The 21,442-nt window shown below is 35.8% G+C and overlaps 1 protein-coding gene across 1 annotated transcript in view; it reads right to left on the bottom strand.

Annotated features, from left to right (window-relative positions):
* The window catches only part of LOC106831806 (uncharacterized), a 40,796-nt gene that overhangs the window by 1,983 nt on the left and 17,371 nt on the right, over window positions 1-21,442 (bottom strand). Inside the window, exons 2-6 of the mRNA XM_070508811.1 lie at window positions 14,458-14,574; window positions 12,586-12,924; window positions 11,577-11,804; window positions 7,921-8,023; window positions 5,687-5,767 (exon numbers count right to left, since the gene is read on the bottom strand). Coding sequence (XP_070364912.1) covers window positions 5,687-5,767; window positions 7,921-8,023; window positions 11,577-11,804; window positions 12,586-12,924; window positions 14,458-14,569 — 863 coding nt within the window. The 5' untranslated portion in view covers window positions 14,570-14,574. The remainder of the gene's footprint in view (window positions 1-5,686; window positions 5,768-7,920; window positions 8,024-11,576; window positions 11,805-12,585; window positions 12,925-14,457; window positions 14,575-21,442) is intronic.

The following is a 21,442-nucleotide window of genomic DNA, read 5'->3' as shown; positions in this document are numbered from 1 at the left end:
TGTTCTGTTGTGTCTTCTCTAATTTCTTTCATTAATGTTTTTGTAGTTTTCAGTATACAAATCTTTCACATCCTTAGGTAGGTTTATTCTTAAGTATTTTATTCCTTTTGATGCTATTGTAAATGGAATTGTTTTTCCTAATTTCCTTTTCAGATAGTTCATTGTTAGGGTATAGAAACACAACTGATTTTTGTTTGTTAGTTTTGTATCCTGCAGCTCTACTGAACTTGTTTGTTCTAAAAGTTTTTTTATGGAGTCTTTAGGGTTTTCCATATTTAAGATCAGGTAATCTGAAAACAGGGACAGTTTTACTTCTTCCTTATTGATTTCTATTTATTTCTTTTTCTTGGCTAGTCGCTTTGGCTAGGACTTCCAGTACCATGTTGAATAGAAATGGCAAGAGTAGGCATCTTGCCTTGGTCCTGATCTTAGAGGGAAAGCTTTCAATTTTTCACTGTTGAGTTTGATGTTAGCTGTGGGCTTGTCATATATGACCTTTATTATAATGTCCCTTCTATTCCTAGTTTGTTCAGAGTTTTTATCATGAAAGGGTGTTGAATTTTGTCAAATGCTTTTTCTACATGTAGTGAGGTGATCATTTGATTTTTATCCTTTATTCTGTTAATGTGATGTATCACATTAATTAATTTTCAGATGTTGAACAATTCTTCCACCACAGGGATGAATCCCACTTGGTCACGGTGTGTGAACCGTTTAATGAGTTGTTGGATTTAGTTTGCTGGTATTTTGTTGAAGATTTTTACATCTGAATTTCTTAGGGATAGTGGACAATAGTTTTCTTTTCTTGTGTTGTTTTTGTCTGGCTTTGATATCAAGGTAATGCTGGCCTCATAAAATGAGTTCAGAAGTGTTTTCTCTCCTTCAATTTTTTGAAAGAGTTTGAGAAGCATTGGCATTAATTCTTGTTTAAATGTTTGGTAGAATTCATTAGTGAAGTCATATAGTCCTGGCCTTTTCTTTGTTGGGAGGTTTTTGATTACTGACTCAATCTCCATACTAGTTATGGGTCTGTTAAGATTTTCTACTTCTCCATGATTTAGTCTTGGTAAGTTGTATGTTTCTAGGAATTTACCCATTTCTTTTAGGTTATCCAGTTTGTTGGTGTATAATTTATCATAGTAATCTCTTATGATCCTTTTTATTTCTGTGGCATTAGCTGTAATGCCTCTTCTTTCAGTTATTATTTTATTTATTTGAGTCTTCTCTCTTATTTTCTTAGTCTAGCTAATGGTTTTTCAATTTTTTTTATCTTTTTAAAAACACAACTCTTAGTTTTGTTGATTTTTTTCCATTTCATTTATTTCTTCTTTAATCTTTGTTCATTCCTTCCCTCTGCTAACTTTGGGCTCAGCTTTTTCTTCTTTTTCTAGGTCCTTAAGGAGTGGAGTTAGGTTTTTTATGCAATTCCTATCAAAATTCACAAAGAATTTTTTTAACAGAAGTAGAAAAAACAATTCCAAGGTTCATATGGAACGCAAAAGACCACGAATAGCCGAATTAGTCTTGAGAAAGAAGAATGAAGCTAGAGACATCACATTTCTTGATTTCAAAATATAGCACAAAGCTACAGTAATCAAAACAGTATGGAACTGTCATAAAGACAGGCATATAGACCAATGGAATAGAATAGAGAGCTCAGAAACAAATCCACACGTGTATAGTCAACCGATCTTTGACAAGGGTGCCAAGAACACAATGGGGAATGAATCACCTCTTGAACAAATGATGCTGGGAAAACTGGATATTCACATGCAAAAGAATGAAATTGGACCCTTATTCTACACCACACACAAAAATCAACTCAAAATAGATTAAAGACTTAAATGTAAGACCTAAAACTATAAGACTCCTAGAAAAACCCATAGAGGAAAAGCTGCATGACATTGGTCTTGGCAATGATTTCACGAATGTAACACCAAAAGTACAGACAACAAAAGCAAAACTAGACAAATGAGACTATATTGAGCTAAAAGTCTTCTGCACAGTAAAGAAAATAATCAACAGAGTGAAAGGGAAACCTACAGAATGGGGGAAAATATTTTCAGGAGTCCTTAGAAGATGTAAAACGCATCACAACCACCAAATGTTCGTTTCTCACCTTCATTAATGACTTTTAAGAGTGTAACCTATTTGTGTGTGTTACAGATATGTAACAGGAAACAATTGCTCAGAGGTACTGGCAAGTAACTCCAGGGTAGGTGGAAACATTCAGTCGCTCTCAGGGTTTGTCCTCCATCTGAATCTTGGAGGTCTTGCCTCAGCCCCAAAATGCTTGCAGAGGAGACTGTCCTTATTTCTTCCAATTACAGTCATATCATCTGGCCTAATGAGTTTCTAAAACTAGTTTTACTTTTATTTATGGCATGTTTCCTGGTGTATTTTTAAATTAATCAGTGCCAGTAATAAAAGATAACATGACCCACGCAAAAAGAAAATTTCAAACCATGTATCTGATAAGAGGTTAATCCCTAAAATATATAAAGGGCTCCTACAACTCAATAGCAAAAAACCTTAATAACCCAGCTAAGAAATAAGCTAAGGATTTGAACAGGTATTTCTCCAAAGAAGATACAAATGGCCAAAAGCTATATGAAAAAATGCTCAATGTTACTAATCATCTGGGAAACGCAAATCAATACCGCAATGAGATATCACCTGACACCTGTCAGGATGGTTATTATAAAAAAAAAAAAAAATACAACCTGTTGGTTAGGATGTGGAGAAATTGGAACCCTTGCTCGCTATAGTGGGAATGCAAAATGATACAGTCACTATGGAAACCAGTGTGGATATTTCTCAAAAAATTAAAAATAGAATTACATATGATTCAATCCCATTTCTGGGTATTTATATAAAAGAATTGAATTCATATCTTAAAGAGATATTAGCATGCCCATGTTCATTACAGAACTATGCACAATAGCCTAAGTGAGGCAACAACCTAAATGTCTGTCTACAGAGGAATGGATAAAGAACATGTGGTATATACATACAATCAAATATTACTCAGCATTAAAAAGAAGCAAATTCTGCAATATGAGACAACATACATGAAGTTCGAGGGCATTATGCCAAGGAAAACAAGCCCAGTCACAGAAAGGTAAATGCTGTGTGATTCCACTTATGTGAGATATCTAAGATAGTCAAATTCATAGAATCAAAGAGTGAGATGGAGGTTGCCAGGCGGTGGGGAGAGGGAGAAATGGGTAATTACTAACCAATGAGCGTAAGTTAAGCAACATGAATAAGTTCTAGAAATCTGCTGTACAATATTGTACCTATAATCAACAGTACTATATTTATGCTGAAAAAATTTGTTAGGAGGGTAAATCTCATGTTAAATGTTCTTACTACAATAGAATAAAATTTTCAAAAATTAGAAATAAAACGATAAAAATCGGCATAAAAATTTAAAATTGAATGAGCCAATGACTTTGAAAGCTACTAAACTGAAATTAAAGAATTTCCCTGCCAAAAAACCCATAGACCCAGATGATTGTTAAGGAATAGAAATCTCTATCCTATATACGTTTCTAAAAGAGGAAATATTAAATGGCTAAGCTCTTCTTTTCAGGATAGCGTTAATTTCAAAAGCTTAATTTGAAACCTTTGTTTCAAAGTTAGAGAAACATAATTCAAAAAATGAAACTATATATGGTTTACTTATAAAGCAAAAAAAAAAATTCCCAGAATGGTTTACCATTAGAAAATCTGTCATTGTAATTTATCATATTAGTGGACTACAATGGAAAATTCATATGACTATCTCAACAGGCACAAAAAAATTACTTCTTAAATTCAACAACCTATATATGATAAAATCACAGAAAATATAAATAATAAAACATTTCCTAAACTTGATAATATGCTTAATAGCCAAACACTATAGTAAATATCATACTTAGAAAAATTTCACGTCTTTAAATTCAGAAATGAGACAAAGATAACTGTTGTTGCTATTATTTAATATAAAAAAGAGGTATAAGGATTGGAAAGGAAGAAGCAAAAATGTCATTATGTGTAACAGATGATCATCTCCATGGAAAACCATTAGATCAAAAGAAAAACTTTGAATTAATAAAGGTTTGCAAATACAGGCTAACTTACAAAATCCAGAACTGTTCCTAAACCACTAATAAGCAGCTGGAAAATTTCATTAAAAAAATAAGATGCCATTTATTATAGTGAACAAATTAAAAGTACCAAGGCATTAACTTAGCAAAAATTACACAAAATCTGCAGAAATAAAATTATTAAACTTTCCCAAAAAACATTTAGAAAGACTTGAAAAAATGGATAACATATTTATAGGTGGATCAAATTACATCAGTACTATCAATACTCCCCAAATTAAATTAATCTATAAATTCAATGTAAGACTGACCAAAATTCCAACTATATATTTTTAAGAATGTAATAAATGTATCTGGGGTCGGCCCTCCAGCCAAGTGGTTAAGTTCCTGCTCCCTGCTTCTGTGGCCCAGGTTTCCCGGGTTTCGATTCTGGGCGCAGACCTAGCACTACTCATCAAGCCATGCTGAGGCAGTGTCCCACATAGCAGAACTAACAGGGCCTGCAACTAGAATATACAGCTGTGTACTGGGAGGCTTTGGGGAGAAGAAGAAGAAAAAAAGATTGGTGACAGATGTTAGCTCAGGGCCAATCTTAAAATAAAATAAAATCTTTAAAAAATTCTAAATAAATAAATTTATTTCATGATATGTGTGTGTGTGTGTGTGTGTGTGTATCCATGAATAGATACATCAAGTTAGAAAACAAAAGCTGGGAATCTCTCTTTACCAGATTTTAACACATAACGAAAGACTGTAGTAATAAACCTATATACAATTATGAAGAAACAAAAAATTAAAACAATGGAACAAAGTTCTACCCGAGAGAGCTGAAAATAGAGCTAATTGGTAAGGAAAGGATAGATTATGTAGCAGCTGGTGTTAGGAAATCTGGCTCATTATATAGTTGATGAAAAGTAATACTATATATCAATCCTTCTTTATGTACAAAGGCTTAAAGACCTAAATATGAAATAGACAAATATGAAACTAATAAATATCAGTATATTTTTGTGAAGTTAGATGGGTGAGGACTTCTTAAATAAGACCCCAAACTCAAACTCTTAGGTGAAAAATTGATGGATTTTACAACGTTAAAGCACTAAAGACTTCTATTCTCTTAATGACATAACTGAGAAATTTAATGGAGCAATGCCAAGTAGGGAGAAGTAATCAATATCTAGTATGTAAAGGATATAAAGAATTTCTGCGAATATAGACAACCAAGCAGAAATCACATGAGAATGTAGACAAGAACTTCACAGAAGGGAAAACCTAAGTGGCTAACAAATATATGAAGACACGCTCATACTTTTTAATAATCAGAAAAAAACCCATAAATCAAAGCGGCCAATCAATTGGTGATATGGGGAGGGGTCCTGAATCAGGGGATAAACAGAAACATTCAAAGCCATTAATGCAACCTCATTTGAAACCATTAGTTCATGAAATTGGATAACAGAAACAAATCTTTGTTTCCATTTATTTTAAGAATGATTATTGCTGCTACCAAATGGATGATTTAAGACAGAAGGTTAAGTCTTAAATTTGAAGTATTTGTGTGTGACAGCAAACATCACACACCTGCCAATTACCTGTGTGCAGGAAGAAAGCAGCTCAAGTTCTCCACCTCAGGCTGTGGCAGCTGGGGTCTGGTTTCACGCACATTCACTGACCTAGAGATATTATAATGACATGGATGTGTCCGTAAGAGCAACACAGCCCAAACACTCCCCCTAATGGTGTATATTGTAAGAGTATGCTATGAATAAAAAAATGGAAGGCTCAGATTCAAATTCTCTTGAAAGATTGATCAAAATATCTTTTGAAGGTTTAGTTCAGCATAAAAATACTATACAAGTTCTGCAATTACAGAACTTGTATGTTATTTCCACTCTATAATAGTGAGAGTCACAACATATGATTTGTCCTCTTGGAGAATATACCTGCTATACTCCCAAATTTATACCTTTGGTTCTTATCTGCTCTGTAAATTCCAGATTCATTTTTGTAGATAATGGACATGTTCCCTTAGATGTCAAATAGGCGTTTAAAAATTAACATGTTCAAAATAGAACTCTTGGTCCTCCCTCCAAAGTTTGTTCTCCCTCTGATCTCCCCTATATTTGTAAAAGGTTCTTTCATCTATGCCAAAAAGATTAGCATCATCAGGATAGTTTTTCCCTTTCACTCTTTCCACATCTTATCCATCAGCAATCTTATCATCCTAAATATATCCCCCAATTCCCATCACAAACACCCTGCTCCAGACCACTATCAATTCCCATCTTGACTATGGCAATCATCTCTAAAAATGTCCTTCCTGGGGCCAGCCCTGTGGTGTTGTGGTTAAGTTCACATGCTCCTCTTCCGCAGTTCAGAGTTCGTAGGTTCAGATCCCAGGCACGGACCTAGCACCACTCATCAAGCCATGCCATGGCGGCGTCCCACATAAAATAGAGGAAGATTGGCACACATGTTAGCTCAGGGCCAATCTCCCTCCCAAAGAAAACAAAACCAAAACAAAAAAACCAAAAACTCCTTCCTTTCATTCTTAACTTCTAAGAAACTTTGTCCACATTCCAGCTGGAGAGATCTTTTTAAAGGGTAAATCAGAACCTTGTACTCTCTTGTTTTAAATAACTCAATGGATTGACATTACAGATAGTAGAAAACCCAAATGCCTTTCCAGGCCTGTGGGTCTTACCTGTTCTGGCCCCCATCGCTACTTCTAAATCATCATTCTAGCCACACTGACTTTCTCTTTTTTTCTTGGAGCACACCAAGCTCATTCCCACCTCGGGATCCACACTAACTCTTCCTTTGTTATGTGTAACACTCTTTGCCAATAACTTTACTCACAACCTTTTTCTGACTCAGTTCTCAGTTTAAATGTCACCTCCTCAGAGAGACCACTCAACATAAACTAGCCCCACGGTCTCTTTCAGTGATATCATTCTGCCTCATTTTCCAAATAGTACTTATCACTAGCTGGTATTTTCTTGTTTCCTTGTATATTTTCATTGACTATCTCTCCCCACTGGGAAATAAGCTTCTGAAGGCAAAGAACTTGTCTGCTGTAGTTGTATCTCTGTCTCCCACACTCATAACAATGCATAGCAATATACAGGCACTCAAGAAGCATTTGTTGAATAGACAAATCAATATTTTATTCTATTAGTCCTGTAAAGTAAGATCACTTCCATCTTTCTATGCCTTTGTCAGGTAGACTTATCTCAAGTTTCTAATCTAACTGTTCTTTTTTTTTTTAAAGATTTTATTTTTTTCTTTTTTCTCCCCAAAGCCCCCCAGTACATAGTTGTATATTCTTCGTTGTGGGTCCTTCTAGTTGTGGCACGTGGGACGCTGTCTCAGCGTGGCCTGATGAGCAGTGCCATGTCCGCGCCCAGGATTCGAACCAATGAAACACTGGGCCGCCTGCAGCGGAGCGCGCGAACTTAACCACTCGGCCATGGGGCCAGCCCCTCTAACCGTTCTTTTTTACCACTCAGTGGACCCCCTCCCACCAGCTGTCTGAAGTTTATATGCTCTCGCCTGTCAAAATCTGTCCACAAGAAAGAATCTCAAACTCAATTTACCACAAGCATGAATGGTTACTAACAGCCTACCATTATAACAAATCCAAATATCATTTTGGTATCATTTTAACGTGGATAAATCCTCGGCTGCAAGAATCATCAAGCATATGGAAAATAATTTTCCCTGATGATTCTTTCCATAATGAATTTTGGATTTTTTTTTTTCAGATTTGAAGCTAACTCCATTATACCCACCTTCTCTATCACAGACAAGTGATAATGCAACTTACTTTTTCTTTCTCCAAACAATAAAGAGAACAATAAGTGAAATACAGAGAAAAATTATGAAGACACCAACTATAGGCAGCCAAGCATAAGAAGAACCAGAAGTACCTGAAAAACACGAACCAGAAACACATTCTTTTTGACTGTACTTTTCTATGCTCTGTGCTGTTTGGATACTTTCATTTGTGATGTTCTTTTGACTCACCATTGCTTTGCTGACATTCAAATTGATGAGATATTTAATTTTATAAAAGAATATACTAATCTACATTCAAATTGAAGACATAAGATTTAATATCATCCTTCCACTCTTAAAAGTTAAAAAGAAAAAGATATAACCACCTAACTATTCACCTAGCTATAACCACCTAAAAATGTTTAAGCAAAATATAATAATTGGATGAAATATTATCCAATTACTAAAATGGAATTTCTGAAGAGTCTGCAATAATCTCAGAAAATAAATTTATAATAATAATAATTAGTATCTAAAATTAATGGTCTAAGCAATGTGATAAACATTTTATAAGGATTATTTACATCAACTAGGTGAGTACAATTATTAGGTACAAGTGGGAAGATGGAGGCTCTGAGATGTTAAGAAAATTGCCCAAAGATGCACAGTGATTAGGAGGCAAAACTGGGAAGCGAGTTCACTTCTGTCTGACTCCAGAGCCTGTACTCTTAATAAAAAAATAAATTATAAAATTTTGAGTATCAACAATTTTTACAGTAGCTATTTTGACCACAACATTCCTAAATTGTATAACAGACTTCACTTCTTTCTGTTTAGCCTTCTGAACATAATTTACACTTTTCATTGCAACTTAAGTTTAACAAAAGGCCACCATTATGACTGTCAATGATAGTTCTTAGATATAATATAAAAATGCACCGATACACTTTGTGGATGTACCTTAAGGAAATTTGCACTTACATTAAATGGCATTGCGCATTTTGCATTCTTAGGTCTGTTTGTGATAAGTTTTTTTGTACTCTTTCTGATTGTCAGACTGATGTAATTTCTCTGCTAATTGTAACCTCTCACCTCTTTTAAATTTTCTGCTTTGAATTTTCTATTACCATTGAAGGAAAAGAGAAACTCCTGTTAGCAATTACCTCTTCCCTGAGATACTGTTAGAAAGTCCACATGTTTCAGTTGAGGAACTTTATGCCATTTATTTTTGATTGTTCAGACATCACTTTGTCTCAGATTCTAGTTTTAACGATGTTCTTTCTCAAATGAGATACATAGCTCATTCAAAATGAGTGGCAGAGGTTGAATGGGAAGAATTTGGTACTAAAATGTAAACACAGCCCTTAAGTCAACAACAAAACATAGAGGAGAAAAAGCTCTATACAAGATTTCAGCAGAATCAGGGATTTCTATCCCAAATATTTGTGACAATGCTAAACAAAGTAGAATCCTTTTCTGAGTTGGTGTTACTTCTTTACAGACATTTGGATCTCTCTGAGAAGTGAAATTAACCATAATAATCTAGCCAAAATATTGACGGGAGATACATATGTTATTCAATTGACATATTCCAATTTCACAATTTGGGTATTGCCAAGAAAGAGAAGCTGATTAACTTTAGTTGCAAAAGACACACATGAGAAAAATATTAATCTTTACTCCTTCCTGAGACTCCACTAAAATTATAGTAACAAAAATAAAATGATTAAATGAAAAACAACAAACAGAAGAGTGAACTTCATTGGCAAGAGATTTAAACAAACTTACAAAAAATGTAAAGTGGATAGAGGAATGAAGCTGCAGGATGAAAGAAGCTACAGGCTCACGCATGTACAAAGTAGACTATAACTGCAGAGAGACCTCTGCCGAACCTGGGGAGGCTCAGAATTTCGATGATGAAGAAGGAGTGAATCGTGGAATGAAAGTTACAGTCAAAAGCACCATTTCCATATCCCAAAGCACAACTTTGGACCATCAGGTGCTTACCCCTTAGCCAAAAAAATGAGGGATAGTTAAAGCAATTTATTGAACATACAGGAATGACTAGGCTAGAGGGGGTCAGAGCACCTCTACATTCTTGCTTTTAGAGTATCCTGGCTAATTGATGCCTGTTCTCTAAAAAGAAAAGTCTGTCTGTTCACGAGATGCAATAAACCAAATAAAGCTTCTATAAATCTTTAGTCAGGGCTCACTAGACTGTGAAGAAAGCCTGTAATCAAAGTGAAAAAGACTGAGTAAAAGAAATTTAAATTAAATGATAGTAGTGGGGAGGTGGATTGGAGGAGATAATAAAACAGAAGATAATTATAACACCTCTAAATTATTATTCCCAGATAGATTTGAGAAGATGGTACTTCCTTAAAATAGGAAGAAAAGGGTATGAAAAAATTAAAGCAATTTTAATTTGTGAAATTAATTTTAAATTGCAAAAGCAATTCGAAATTATAAACCTGATTGCCAAAAGAAGGAAAAATTGAATGAAAGCATTTGAAGATAAGTTTCAGAAAATCTCCCAGCTAGTATAAAGAAAAAAAGATCTGTGAATACTTAAAAAAAGGAGAAAATAAAATCCAATCTAAATGTTTAATGCCCACTTAATTAGAAGTTCATAAAAAAAGAATAAGTTGATGAACAGGGGAGAAATTCTCGAAGATGTGAGAAAATATTCAGAATTGAAGGATTTGAGTCTCTAGATTGAATGAACTCACCAAATGTCCATTACATTAAAGGATTTTTAAAAAAAGACACCAAACAGTAGCAGTTTTGGAAGTTTTGGAACTCTGAGGATAAAGAGAAGATACTATGTTACCAAAGAGAAGATAAAGTAATATCTACTATTAGAATTATCAGATTGACATTTGACTTCTCATCAATAACAATGGATAGTCAAAGACAATGGAGAAATGCTTTAGAGGTTCTGAGGTGAGCAGGATGGTTAAGCTAAAGTTATATAACAAGCAAGCTATCAATCACATGTAAGAGCATTGTAAGACAGTGGGGTACATCCTGTGGCCTGTTAGCGTGACTACTAGAGTCAGTAGGAATATTGCCTGTTATTCTAAATCTCCAGCATTGAGTCTAAGTCTCTACTTGGACCAGGTTGTGCTAGCCTTGAAGGACTGAAAATGATGGAAGGATAATCTTTGTTAGCCTGAGTATATTGTTTTACAGTAGTCTCATTTTGTGCTAGTCATCATTTTGTGTTTTATTTAGGTTAGTTCAGACTTAATCGAGAGATTGATGAGGTGTCCTGGGCCTAGCATCATTCTGTGTTTTATTTAGGTTAGTTCAGAGTTAATTGAGAGATTGATGAGATGTCCTGGGAGTAAGTGAGGTTATGCTTGGCCACTCTGGACTATGTACCAGACTACTCATTCCAATGTTCCAATAGCTGGCTATGGACAAAAACTGTTAGGCTTTCAAAAGATGTGATGTCTCCTCCTTTCATTCAAACTTTATGAAATTCAGTGGAAAGCATGTAAAGGAGATCAATTAAAAATGTGCCATCTAAGAACAGTTACCCTCAGAAGCAGGGCTGAGGTAGAGAACATCCTCATTATTTGAATATTTTAACTATGCATAGTATTACATCGATTTACATTTTTAAAAATAGATGATCAAACACTTCTGATAGTGAATTTTGAAGATAACAGTTTCCCCTTGTGGATTATTACTTCTACTTACATTCTCGTTTGACTGACAGAGGAACAATCTTCTCTTCCTTCCTTAGAGGATGGTCCATGTGCACAATCAGGTGATGGAGTCTCAGGGACCTCACAGTCTCTAAGGAGATGTTGCACGTTTTAGAGATAGTCGCCGTGCCATTTGGGTTCTGAGCAAGGTATTCCTCTGGCGGATTAATCAAGACTTGTGACGGGGAAAGAGATATTTGAGGAGCAGTTTTTCCCACAGCTGAATAAATAAATCAAAGAAAATTTTCACAGTCAAGATTGGGTTGGAGTTCAGTTCTTAATTCAGATACAGCTGAGGCAAAAACGGAGAAACAAAATTAAATATAAAAATTTGTCACATCATATTTTTATGGTGTTAAAGATGGATTTCCCCAAATTTTTATGTGACGTCAAAATGTTGAAAACATGTCCCTCTCAGATACTTCTCCTCACATTTTACAAAATTTCACAATTCCATCTGTTATACCCACTATCTCCAATTTGAGAGGAAAAATTGGTATCTCCACTTTCATTCAACCTTAAAATTACATTATATAAACCTCCAAAACTTTAAATTTATGGCAACGTAATGAAGGAACACTATGACACTATCTCTATTCCTTCAATGTTTTGTTAATTTGAAGTTTGGGAAATTCTTATTCTCTTAGAGTCTTCTTCTTTCCTCTTTCTCCTTCTTCACTCTCTCTCTTTCTTCTCTTTTCCCAGTGAAACTCCTGACACTGTTCATGAATTTTACCCTCTGGATTAAAATCAGTGCAACGTAGGGCTAAAAAGTTAGTTTAGTGGGCAGAAGACTTAAATGCTGTACCTGATCCCACATTGTGTGAAAATGGGCGAGTCATATAATAATCATTGGCTTCCAGTTTTTTCTTCTGTATAACAAAAGACTTGACATGGGTGACCTCTATCATGGCCTTTCCTTCTCTAATATTCTTTCTCTGCACCTTAACTTTCAGACCACATCCCCCATGATTTTGACTCTACATAAAACCTTTACGTACTTATAATGTTAAGGCAGGTTTGTCCTCCATGGCTGCCATGTGGGAACACATTAAATAGACATTTGTAGCAGGCTTCATCTTCAAATGTCACTTCACGAATAGTTATGAATGAGGAATTGGGTTCAATGGCCTTGCAGTGCAGCCGATTTATATATGGTGGAAGAATCTTTTCTCCATATCTACTGCTATATTTGCCAATATTTTGTGGCAAAGAATCTTGGATCTTCTGCCAGGTAATTTGCACAACATCTGCTGGAGTTGTTAAATTGCAGAAAATCGTCACATTTTCTCCCAATACAGCTGTCTCATTATTTTTGTGCTTTATCCTATGTGGCGAATCTGAAAATGAAACCCAATATGAATGAAGAGAAATGCACTTTCATACTATCCTGGACTTACCCCTTCATAACACTTGTCTCCCTGTTTTATAATTATCTTTTATTTTCCTCTCTTCTCCACTAGAAAATAAACTCCCCTATCTTCTTCACCATTGATATGCAGCTTCTAAAAGTATTTCTGGCATACACTACCTAGTCAATAAATACTTAATGAGTGCAAAAATTCAAACACAAATTAACCAATATAAGATAAGTATGGTAATTTTGATGAATTTCTGGAGGCTGAATGTGAACTAGCTTGAAGGTGAAAAACTCCTCAGGGCTCCAGTCCTAGGGAAGACCCCAAATTCCATAGGTTTCACCAGCAGGAACCTCATCAGGTTCTCATGGTAAAGAGCCAAGAAAAATCATCCTATATCTTTGGAAAAGGGAGAGAAAAGTACCATTTGGAAACAAGCCCAGTGCATTTTCCATTAAAAGACCTACTCTCCAGGGGAAAAGACTTTACCAGATCTTTATCTCATGTAGTTGGAAGGACAATAACCCAACTCCAGTTCCTGTTAGCTTTCCTATCTCATCTAAGAGGGGGAAGGAGAAAAAAAAGGTAAGAAAACTTGTGAAGGTCACAGCCAAGGGACACAGACCCACTAAAAGAGTAAGATTTAACTATAAGATTTTAAAATACTTCTTCTGCCCCATGTTTTACAGTCACATCAATAGGCTCCGATATAATGACATTGGATTACAGCTGCAATGGTTACAAGGCTCAAACTCTAATTAATAATGAGTTATTACAGGAGTTCAAAAACAACAGGGGAGACAAAAACAAAGAAACTGCAGGAATCTGAAGCGCCTGACACCTAGACCTACAGCAAACAGTAAACACAACCCAGCTCCTAGCCAGATAAACATAAAACCCACGCTAAAGCTCTATTTACCTTCATTCCTGTTAGCTGATGCAACATGTCTGGATTTCAACAAAAGATTACAAGGCATGCTAAAAGCCAAGAATAAAAAACAGTCTAAAGAGACAAAGCAAGCCCGACTTAAATATAGTACAGATTTTGAAATTACCAGACAGGGAATTAAAAATAACTATGATTAATATATTAAGGACTCTGGTGGAAAAGTTGACACATGCAAAAACACATGGATAATGTAAGCAGAGATTTAGAAACTCTAAAAAGAATAAAAAGAAAATACGAGAGATATTAAAAGAAAAATATAGACCAAAATCTCTTGTGAACATAGAAACAAAAATCCTAAACAAAATATTAGCAAATTGAATCCAAAAATGTATTAAAAAATCATACACCACAACCAAATTGATTTATCCCAAATATGCAAAGCTGGTTCAACATCTGAAAATCAATTAACGTAATCCAAAACATAAAAAAGAACAGTCATATGATATCAATAGATGCAGTAAAAGCATTTTAAAAGATCCAACACCAATTTATAATAAACATTCTTAGTAAACTAGGAATAGAGAGTAACTTCCTCCAACTGATAAAGAATATCTACAAAAACTTACAGCCAACATCATACTTCAACAGTGAAAAACTCAAAGCTTTCCCACTAAGATCAGGTACAAGGCAAGGATGTCCTCTCTCACCACTCCTCTTCAACATCATCATACTGAACATTCTCCCTAATGCAATAAGGCAAGAAAAGGAAATAAAAGGTACACATATTGGGAAGAAAGACATAAAACTTTCTTTGTTCACAGATGACGATCATCTTACATAGGAAATCAGAAATCAACACAATCAAATCAACAAAAGAAACTCTTGGGACTAATAAGTGACTTTAATCAGGCTGTAGGATTACAAGGTTAATATACAAAAGTCAGTCTCTTTCCTGTATATCATCAATTAACAAGTGGAATTTGAAATTAAAAACAGAATACTATTTACATTAGCAGCCCCAAAATGAAATACTCAGATATAAGTCTAATAAAATATGTACAAGATCTCTATGAGGGAAACTACCAAACTCTGATGAACAAAATTAAGCAAGAATTAAATAAATGAGAGATATTCCATGCTCATGGATAGGAAGACTCAACATTGTCAAGGTATCAGTTCTTCCCAATTTGATCTGTAGATTCAATGCAATCCCAATCAAAGTCTCAGCAAGTTATGTTACGGATGTCAACAAACTGATTCTAAAGTTTAAATAGACAGGCAAAAGACCTAGAATAGCCAACATAATATTGAAGGAAAAGAACAAAGTTGGAGAACTGACACTATGCAACTTGAAGACTTAGCTTAAAGCTATAGTAGTCAATATGTGTGGTATTTTCAAAAGAATAAATAGATCAATGGAACCGAATAGATAGCCCAGTTATGGACCCACACAAATATAATCAACTGATTTCTTACAAAGATGCAAAAGCAATTTGGTGGAGAAAAGATAGTCTTTTCAACAAATGATGCTACTGAGATACTTAGATGTCTGATTACTTTTCCACAGCTGCCATAACAAATTACCACAAACTTGGTGGCTTAAAACAGTGGAAATTTATTTTCTCACGGATATAGAGGTCAGAAGTCCCAAATTGAGATATCAGTAGAGTTGGTTCCTTCCAGAGGCTCTCAGTGAGAATCTATTCCATGCCTCTCTCCAAGCATCTAATGGTTGCCAATGAGCCTTGTGATTCCTTGATTTTTAGATGCATCACTCCAATCTCTGCCTTCATCTTCTCTGTCTCTGTGTATAGTCTCCTCTTCTTGTAAGGACACCAGTCATTGGATTTAGAGCCCACTCTAACTCAGGATGACTTCATCCTGAGATCCTTCCCTTAACTTCATCTGCAAAGATCCCATTTCTAAAAAGATCACATTCTGAGGATTCAGATAGACATGAATTTTGGAGGGATACTATTCAACCCTCTACAACATTCATATGCTAAAAAAAAATTAATATAGACACCTAACTTTCACAAAAATTAACTCAAAATGGATTATATCTAATTGAAAAATGGATTAGATCTAATTGAAAAATTCAAAAGTATAAAACTTCTGGAAGAAAACATAGGAGGAAATCTAGGTGGCATTGGGTTTGGTGATGAGTTATTAGATACAATACCAAAAGTATGACCCATGAATGAAAAAAATTGATAATTTGGACTTTATTAAAATTAAAACTTTTATTCTGTGAAAGACAATTTAAGAGAATGTAAAGACAAGCCACAGATTGGAAGAAAGTATTTGTAAAACACACATGTGATATAGGATGTTGTGCTGCTCCTGCAGGGCTGCTGTAACAAAGTGCCACACACTGGGTAGCTCATAAACAACAGAAATTCATATTTATCACAGTTCTGAAAGATGGAAATCCAAGATTAAGGTGCCAGCATGGTTGAGTGAGGGCTCTCTTCTTGGTTGCAGACTTCTTGTTGTAGCCTCACATGGTGGAAGGGATTAGGAAGCTCTGTGGATCTTTTATAAGAGCGCTAGTCCCATTCATGAGGGCTTCACCATCATGACCCAATCACCTCCCACAGGCCCCACCTACTAATTCCATAACCTCTGGGGGTTAGCATTTCAACATACAAATCGGAGCAGGGACATAAACATTCAGACCATAGCAGACTTGTATCCAAAATACACAAAAACAATAAGAAAACAAACAATTAAAAAATAGGCAAGAAATCTGAACTGACACCTCACCAAAGAAGATACACAAATGGTAAATAAATACATGAAAAGATGCATAAAATCTCTTCTCATTAGGAAATTGCAAATTAAAACAATAATAGGATTCCACTACATATCTGTTAGAATGGCTAAAAAAAAAAAAATACAATACCAAATGCTGATGAGGATGTGGACAAAAACAGGAACTCTCATTCATTGCTGATGGGAATGCAAAATGACAGTTTGGCAGTTTCCCACAAAACTAAACACACTCTTACCATATGATACAGCAATGGTGCTCCCAGGTATTTACCCAACTTATTTGAAAACTTTATCCACACAAAAACCTGCATGCAAATTTTTATAGCAGTCTTATTCATAGTCACTCAAAACTGAAAACAAGCAAGATGACTTCGATAGGTGAATGAGTAAACAAACTGTATATCTATACAACAGAATATTATTCAGCCATGGAAAAAAAAGAGCTACCAAACCACAAAAAGACATGGATAAACCTTAAATGCATATTGCTAAGTGAAAAAAGCCAGTCTAAAAAGTCTACATATTGTATAATTCCAATTATATGTCATTTTGGAAAAGGTGAAACTATAAAGGCAATAAATATATCAGTGGTGGCCAGGGTTCGGGGAGAGAGAGGAGGGTTAAATAGGTGAGACACGGGATTTTTAGTATATTGAAACTATTTTTTATGATACCATAATGGTCGATAAGTGATATTATGCATTTGTGAAAATGCATAGACCTTTACTCACATAAAAGGAACCTTAATGTATACAGATTTTTAAAAAATCATTTAGGGCCAGCCCTGGTAGCCTAGGGGTTAAGTTTGGCAGCTCTGCTTCAGCAGCCCAGGTTCAGTTCCTGGGCATGGACCACCACCACTCTTGGCCATGCTGGTGGTTCACACACAAAATGGAGGAAGATTGGCACAGAGGTTAGCTCAAGGAGGATCTTCCACAGCAAAAAAAAAAAATCATTTAGGAGACTAGAGATTCCAAGCAGTGAAGACTATAACCTGAAAATGTAATTGTATTACAAAAGAACCCTATGTTAACATAAGAGTTGATAGTATGTACACGTGATATGATATACTTAAAATGACACTTTATCTCTGTGGTCTACCGCCCCAAAGTTGATAACCCCAGTCTAGTCATGAGAAAAACATTAAACAAATTCTGATAGAGGGTAATTCTACAAAATACTTAACGAGTACCCCTCAAACAGTCAAGGTCTTCGAAAATAAGGAAATTCTGAGAAACTGTCACAGTCAAGAGGAGTCCAAGGAGACATGATAAATTAAGGTGATATCCTGGATGGGATCCTTAACCAGAAAAAGACATTAGGTAAAAACTAATGAAATTTTAAAAAGCTGTGGACTTTAGTTATGAAAAATATATCAAACTTGATTTATTAATTATAACAAATGTACCATACTAACGTAAGATGTTAATAATAGGGAAAACTGGATAAGGGTTCCCATTTACCATATGGGAACTCTGTACTATTTCCTCAATTTTTCTATAAGCCTAAAACTATTCTAAAAGATACAATCTTTTTAAGAAGTAAATTCTACTTCTATATAAGCAAATGGAAAATTAAAATTTGAAGATATCATTTACAATACCCTCCCCAAATAAAAAGAAAGACATACATAGGGATAGATGAATTGAAAGATATATAAGACCTCTCCACTAAGATTTACAAAATATATTTGAAAAAATCAAAGAAGACTTAAATAAGTGGAAAGATATATCACAGAGAGGAAAAAACACAAAGATGTCAATTCTTTCCAAGTAAATTTTTAGATTCAATGAAAATCTAATAAAACTCAAGTAGTTGGTAAAATTTTAATTCTGGAATTTGACAAGCTGAATCTAAAAAAAAGCCAAGGCAATAAACTGAAGACTTACTATCCAGATATAGGGCTAAAGTAATAAAATGTGATATTGATTCAAGAATAAGCAGACAGATGAATACAATAAAATAGAGAGTCAGAAACAGACCCACACAAATATGGTCATCTGATATATATGACAAATGGAACAGACAGTGCATGGAATTTGGAAAAAGATGATCTTTCCAATAAATGATAATGTGTACATTGGACACCTATATGGAAAAATTATATATTGACCCCCATCTAAGACCAGAGATAAAAATCTATTTCAAATGCATTAGAGATCTAAATGTGAAAGATAAAACATAGCTTTAAAAATAAAGTATTATAGGGACTGCTGGAAAGACGGTGGCACAAGAGGACTCTGAACTCATCTTCTTCCACAGACACAACAAATTTACAACTACTCTTGGAATAATTACCCCTGAGAGAGAGCCAGAAACTGGATAAAAGAACCACCACAACAAGGGACAGCACTGACTGAGGTGGAAGAGTCAGAAATACCTTTCTGGAGAGGAAAAAGCCACATTCCAGCTGTGGTGCTTCACGGCTGGGAGCAATCTGAAGGTATGAAACTTTCCCTGCAGGAGCCAAAGTGGGAGAGATTTGCCACAACAAGTAGCTTTTGAAGTTGGCACAACTGAGAAAATTGTCATAATATCTGGCTTTGCTGGCTATTAAAAACAATGGGGAACACTCCCAGAAAAGCTATTGAACATAAGAGAAAGAAAAACCTTCTCTTGAGTAGCCTACCTACAAATTCACCCATTCTGGAAAGCAACACAAAATCACCAGAAAGAAAGGTGCACAGTCCTTTGGTGAAAGATACTCACTTGATAGGCTCTGGGTGTATCTCAGGTAGGCAGGAGGTTACTGAGTTCTCTGCAGGGACTGGGACATTGGCAGCAGCCAATATTGTGAACTGGTACAGGTGTGCTGACACAGATGCTGGCAGAAGCCATTGGATTTCTTCCCTTTGCCTGTTAGCCCCACCCACTAGAGCACCAATTTAACCCAGCTTAGCCAGGGAAGGCAGACCACCTTAGGGACTGGCCCTGCCCTCCAGCAAGCCCTGTGACAACTTGTGGACCTGCATAGGTGGGGTGTGTAGGACCTCTGCAGTGGGGTGAGTGGGTCCACTTCTGTGGGGGGGGGGGGGCATGCATGGGGGAATGCCTGAATTAAAGGAGTGTATGGGGCCTCTTCGGCAGGGTGAGTGGGTCCACTTCAGCAGGGCAGGGAGTGTGCATGGGGCAGGACTGCATCATCAGTGTTTGTGGGCCTGCAGGCAGTTGGGCTTGTCAGTTGCAGCAGACTTGTGGTTCTCAAACAGCCACATAAGGGATCTACCCCACCTTCCAATGTCTGAAACAATTGAGTGCTGCCATGCCTGGGGCAAGCCCCATCCAGCTAAAGTCCTGAGAGAGCTGAAAATAGCCTCAAAGTTCAGAGGCCTGAAGCAATTGTGAGCCTCTGAACCTAACAACTGGCTGCACTAGGGGCTTACTCACTTAACAGCAAAACTGAAGCAGGAATGTTCTATTAGACCTTGAAGCAAACTGTGCTGGGGCTCCCCTTGCCCAATAAAGTAAGTGAAGGGACCATAGCAGCCACACACAGCTGAGCCCTACAACCAGCTAGCTAGGGGGACAGCTTAGCCTCCCTGTGCACCTGCAGTAAGAGCAACCCTGCCACAACAGAAGGACACATGATACCAACACAGGGGACATTCCTAGAACATTTGGAACTGGTGATGAGATGGAAGCACATTGCTGGGCCTCATAAGGCATCTCTTACTTAAGACCACCTCTCCAAGATCAGGAGATGTAGCTGATCTACCCAATACATAGATATAAACACAGAGAAATAGGCAAAATGAGGAGACAACGGAATATGTTCCCAATAAGGAAACAGGACAAATCCTCAGGAGAAAAACTCAATGAAACAATTTACCTGATAAAGAGTACAAACTAATAGACATAAGGAAGCTCTCTGATCTTGGGAGAAGAATAGATGAACACTGTGAGAACTTCAACAAATAATTAGAAAATATAAAAAAGAACACATTCAGAAATGAAGAATATAATACTGGAAATGAAAAATTCACTAGAGGAACTCAATAGCAGAATAGATGAAACAGAAGAATGGATCAGTGAACTGGATGAAAGACTAGAGGAAATCACCCAGGCTGAACATTTAAAGGAAAAAAAATTAAAAACAATGAGGACAGTGTAAGTGACCTCTGGGACAAATCAAGCATACTAACATCTGTATTATAGGTGTCCCAAAAGGAGAAGAGAAAGACAAAGGGGCAGAGAATCTATTTGAAGAAATAATAGCTGAAAACTTTCTTAACATAAGGAAGGAAACAGACATCCAGGTACAGGAAGCACAGAGAGCACCAAACAAGGTGAATCCAAAGAGGCCCACATCAAGACACATCATAATTAAAACGTCAAGAATTAAAGATGAAGAGAGAATTCTAAAAGCCTCAAGAGAAAGGCAACAAATTGCATGCCAAGTAAACCCCATAAGGCTACCAGCTGACTTCTCAGCAGAAATCTTTCAGGCTAGAAGGGAGTGGCATGATATATTTAAAGTTCTGAAAGGAAAAAGCCTACAGCCAAGAATACTCTATCCAGCAAGATTATTATTCAGAATGGAAGGAGAGATAAAGAGTTTTCCAGACAAGCAAAAACTAAAGGAGTTTATCACCAAAAACAAGCCTTGCAAGAAATGTTAAAGGGAGATATTTAAGTGGAAAAGAAAAGACCAGAAACAGTAATAAAAAAATGATACAAAAAATAAAATAAAATAAAATCACTAGTAAAGGCAAACATACAGTAAAGGTAGCAGATCAACCATCTATGAAGCTAACACAAAGGTCAAAGGACAAAAGTACTAAAATTGTCTATTTCCATGATAAGAGGTTAACAGATATACACACACACAGAAAAGTT

The sequence above is a fragment of the Equus asinus genome, chromosome 5 (assembly GCF_041296235.1).
Source record: "Equus asinus isolate D_3611 breed Donkey chromosome 5, EquAss-T2T_v2, whole genome shotgun sequence".
Lineage (NCBI taxonomy): Eukaryota > Metazoa > Chordata > Mammalia > Perissodactyla > Equidae > Equus > Equus asinus.
Note: the sequence above shows the minus strand (reverse complement) of the source record. Positions and strands in the feature narration are given on the sequence as shown.